Source organism: Montipora capricornis, chromosome 1 (genome assembly GCF_036669925.1).
Source record: "Montipora capricornis isolate CH-2021 chromosome 1, ASM3666992v2, whole genome shotgun sequence".
NCBI lineage: Eukaryota > Metazoa > Cnidaria > Anthozoa > Scleractinia > Acroporidae > Montipora > Montipora capricornis.
In genome coordinates this window covers 48,112,158-48,117,157 of record NC_090883.1, presented here as the reverse complement: position 1 = coordinate 48,117,157, position 5,000 = coordinate 48,112,158, and the positions used below count along the sequence as shown (strand labels likewise).

Genomic DNA, 5,000 nt, shown 5'->3' with positions numbered 1-5,000 from the left:
TGAGACGAGACCTTCGGCTTATCGTCCTTATCCGAGAAGACTTGAAAGTCTAACCTTTTAGAGATGTAGTTACAAAGGCAGCACTTTCTCCTCAGTTATTTAAAGACCCGGAGTGTTGGTCCGGCCGGAGTTGAACTCACGACCTCCCGCGTGACAGTCCGGTGCTCAACCAACTGAGCCACCGGTGCGCGGTGGCAACGTGTAGCGGCGATGTGGTCTAAATTTTTCAGAAATGTAATGTAATGACGAAATTTTTCCCTTCAGAGGAATGTTCAGTGTGTCCAAAACATGATCAGCGAAAGCGTGGAAGCTCTTGAAAGGTGGTACAACAGAGTTAGCGCTAAGGTTAGTCCATTAACATTGTAGAAGGAGGGTCGAGTTGATCAAAAAAACGTGTCTGGGACATTTTATGTTTGGTGGGGCTTTGCCTAATTTTTGAACGCAAATGTAAAAAGTTACGAATGTATTCATGAAAGCACGCTTATTAGGTCAGGTGACGGATCCAAGGTGAGTGTTTCGATGAAACCACCTAAACTGAAATGAAAAACGTTTAAACTCGTGCGTTGTTTACAAAAAAGAAGCTGTAATGAAGAAGCATCTCTTATTTGAGCGTAGTCCTTTTTCGAAATATTGCTGAACAGAGCTTATTTCAGATAATAAAGAACCTACAATCGTACCTCAGTACCTTGGAAAACACGATTCTGAGGATCAAACTTCAAAATCTCATGACCTTGGAATCCCCGCCCATGAGAATTGATCTTTGGAAAATCGGAATCCCGAAGGAAGAACCTTTCAGAGAAATTGGAAAGTCCATCAACTGAAGTCTTGGATCACATAGGAGAAAGGCCATATTGTCGTCTGCACTACTTTGCCAACGCGTAGAATAACGGCTTTTTTCTTGATACTTTAAAAACAGCTTTTAGAAACACTTGCTACGATGTTCTCTTCCCTTTTTAAGCAGAGAGAGTGGAGGACAGCTATCAATAATAAATCAACTTTATTTTTTCCCACACCTAATTATTTAGTGCAAATTGCAACATTCGATTTAAAAAACACGATGCCAAACGGATTGTAGTTATGGTGATAATCAAGTCAACCATCTGGTTTCCTAGTTGATCTCCATATAAAATTATATTTATATACAGTCGAACCTCTCTAATACGGACACCGAAGGGACAGAGCAAAGTGTCCGTATTAGAGAGGTGTCCGTTGTATAGAGGTCATGAATATTACGTCACTTCAAAGGCTCCATTGATGGTATTAAGTGTTCTTTAAATCAAAACTGGCCCAAACAAGTCTTTGAGGTGCATAATGGACAGCACAAATCGTTACAATACAAGCTGTACAATTCCAAAAACATATGGCAAACTATAATACAGTTTCCGAGCAGTAACATAACAGAACAGTAACAAGTGTAGCGAACACTAACATACAGTAGAGTATTTAATGAAAGTTCTTTGTTATTGAGTCATTTTGCGTTAAAGAAGTCTGTGATGTTCTTCTGAACAGCATTCGCTAGTCGTTTTTTGACATACAACGACTGAGCTTTTGAAATAATCTTGCATAACTCATCAGCCAAATTTGATTCAATGACGGGAAGGAAAGAGGGAGAAAAAGGAAAGCAGCAACTGGAGAGTCTTCAAATAATAAGAAATCTTGATGATAAATGGCAATGACATGTCGATATATAATTTTTACTGATTGAAAACAAATGATACTGTTATCGTATGAACAATGAAACAATTGATTACACTTAATGATACGTAACGACAAACAGGAAATCGTATTGAATAAGAACTGTCATCATTGGAGTGTCCGTAATAAAGAGGTTAAGTTTTTATGAATTTTCTCTCTGGGGCCGAGATTTCGTGTCTGTTGTCCGTATTATAGAGGGTCCGTATTATAGAGGTTATTTTTACAAAGAATGTATGGGCATCTTCTCGGGACCAAGTGAACTGTCCGTATTAGAGAGGTGTCCGTATTAGAGAGGTGTCCGTAAGGAGAGGTTCGACTGTATGTGTTTGGTGTTGTTCAATTTAATATTTGGTTCAGTTTTTTTTTCAAAGTTGTTAAATTTGGTTTCAGATTATGATAATGAATATTAGACCAAGGTAAAATCCAGCAAAATTGTACTGGTTTGAAAAATTTTAAACCAAGCAAAAAAAATTTGAACCACAACAGTCGACAGATATATATATGTATACTATTGCTATACCCATTATGCGATAATGTTCATGTTTGTTTTTTTAGCCTCAACGTGGAGAAGTCACCTTTCATCTTTCTCTGCATCGTTACCTCGCTGCTTTTATAAGCCTGGTAAGCAGACCAAAATTCGAGTGTTCCGACGGTTCCTTTTTACATTTATGGCAAGATATTTATCTCTCGGAGACTTGTGCAAAAGGAACTCTTATTCGAAATGGGCAATTTTACATTCACACAGCAGCAATTTACAATTTATTGTGTGCTTTCCATTCAACTTTCCGGTTTAAGATTTCGACATTGTAATGTTTACATGCAGGGTTCGTACCACTTGAAGGCCTTGAAAAGCCCTGGAATTTTGTTTTGGACTTCAAGGGCGCTTGAAAAGCCCTTGAAAAAAAATTAAGGATTTTGTGGGAAACTGCTTGAAAACTTTTTTAATTTTTGCTTGGATGAAAATTGTTGAGATTGCATCATGCCAAGTTAAAGAGACAATTCAAAAATTAAGCCCAAATTTGGTTATTGGGGAAAGATTAAATGCAAAATGCCCGTGCGTCCACTTAACTCGCAGGATGTGGGATAGAATATTAAGGTAGGCTTTTTCAGCAAAGAAAACAAAAACACGATGCATGGCATAGAAATCGTCTTACAAACACTCCTTGATAAAATTCTAGTCCTTGAATTCTCCTGGAATTTTATGTACAAAATCCAGCACGAACCCTGTGTTTATCAGCAGTTTTCGCCCAGGCCAATCATGTTTCGAGTTGCGTGATGAAAAAATATCAGCAGAAATTCGATGCAAGTTGCAATGAACTTACAATTTTGTTGTGTCACAAGTTGCACAAAGAAAGTAACATACAACAGCACGCAAATTTCTCGCGGGGTTTTCGCTGCTTTGATAGTTGCGAGAAGTAAAGTGCTTCGGAATACCTCGTGGGTTTTAATTTGGGGGCTAATTGCCCAGCATCATAATCTGGAGGCTGGCTGTCCGGGGCTAATCGTCCGTGCATGTGGGGTGAATTGTCTGGAATCCGCGACGCTTGTTACAATTTGCGATAGAAATTTCCTAGGTGTCCGGAACTTATTTCATTCAATTTGATGCACGTGTCTTTAGGCCGTTTCTTGCTTTGAGATTCCTCTGGAAGAAGTGATTCCCTCACAGCAACTTCTCAGAAACATTTGTGAAGACCTTATTCATATTCAGGCGAGTAAACTTATGTTGTTATTGCTCTTAAATATTTTGTTTAATGATACGATTTGTCTCTGTAACCTTTTTCGGTTTGTTAGCAGTCGAAAAAGACAACAGTTTGAAAATCATTTGGTAGCATTTGGTAGAAGCTAGTAAGGGTCTGTTTACATGATTCCGGAATGACTCTCATTTGAGAACGAATTCTGTCATGAAACTCATTCTGATACCATGTAAACAGCACTAGAAAGAGCACCTTTACTGTATTAACCCTACAAAGTTTCAGCGTATTAGGTGTTATATCCGCTGAGAAAATGTAAGTTGAAATTTGACAAATTTATAGACGTTTGTATGAGTGGGGGTGTGGCGTATACCCGTAGTCATACAAACTTCTGTAAATAAGGAAGAACCGATGACGAGCATTGAACAGCGGAATACAAGATATGCAAGTCGGAAGATCATCACAGTTTTGTAAGCAAGGCAGAAAAAAAAATCCAGGTTTGAACGGGAATCGAACTCTGGACTGTGCGTTTGCTCTGCTCTTGCTCTTCAGCTGTATCGAGAAAGGTTATCCAAAAGTGAACGCCCAGAATCGAAGATGCCACGACCGGACGGTGAAGACCTACTATGGCGACCTATTTGGATGAAAGAGATCTTAAGATATAACGTTAAGTTGATGAAGTGACATTACGCGCAAACCTATGTTGAAGCGCTCTCCCGCTATCAAGATACCAAAACAGGTCCAAAAACAAAAGGGTTCATCAGCAAAAACGATGGCTCTGCACGTGCGCCACGATTTTTGGTACATTTCTTAAACTTCCTCGGCGAAACATGAGATAAGATAAGCAAGGTTGTAAAGTATTCAGAATCTTGCTCTCTCCGTGAATTCTAACCCTTTGTTACTAATTCATGGCCTGGATCATTTGACTGAATTTTGAAACTCACTCATATCTCAATGTCAGTAACACAGCATGAGCATGTATTTCTAGGTGACGTTTTCGATAGCACTGCCGTCTTGTTTTCGTTGTCTCAAACTGACAGTTTTCCATAATGCCTTTCGGCATTGTCGCGTACGCTTTTATGCTTTTATTGGACAACCTTTCTCGAAACAGCTGTATCAACTGAGGTCGTGTTCTATTGGGATAAACCGTTTTTAGTTGGTTGAGTTGGTTGGGCTTTTTCGTGTTCTATTGGGAAAAAACCGTTTTCGGTTGGTTTGCATGGTTGATCAACTTTTTCAACCGGCATCAAGCTAGGTTTAAACGGTTGAAAAAGCATTGGCAGCAACCGCTGTCGTTTACGCGGGCCATTTAAAGTCGGCCGCGGGCTCCTGCCGTGTTGCTTTAAAGGGAACCTCCACTAAAACAGGAACATCTCTTTAAAATAGTTAACATAATGCTCACAATCAAAATTGTTCGAACGTTTTCCAATGGGAGCGCTTGTATCCGAAATATATAAATTTTACAAACGGTTGTTTTGGTTTTTAAATTTCCCGGGCGCCGCCATCTTGAATAATCGTGACGTGTTATGGTTGCTCTTTTGTATTTGCACAAAGAGCTTTTGTTTTAAAACAATAGGGCAATTATGACACGTCACAATTATTCGAGATGGCGGC

The 5,000-nt window shown here is 39.2% G+C and overlaps 1 protein-coding gene across 4 annotated transcripts in view; it reads left to right on the top strand.

Annotated features, from left to right (window-relative positions):
- Positions 1-5,000, top strand: part of LOC138046687 (E3 ubiquitin-protein ligase ubr3-like) — a 59,301-nt gene that overhangs the window by 10,399 nt on the left and 43,902 nt on the right. For 3 of the 4 annotated variants that reach the window (XM_068893282.1, XM_068893301.1, XM_068893288.1), the window contains 3 exons: positions 265-345; positions 2,251-2,316; positions 3,314-3,403. In XM_068893282.1, coding sequence (XP_068749383.1) covers positions 265-345; positions 2,251-2,316; positions 3,314-3,403 — 237 coding nt within the window. The remainder of the gene's footprint in view (positions 1-264; positions 346-2,250; positions 2,317-3,313; positions 3,404-5,000) is intronic. The other variant, XM_068893295.1, reaches the window with a different exon arrangement.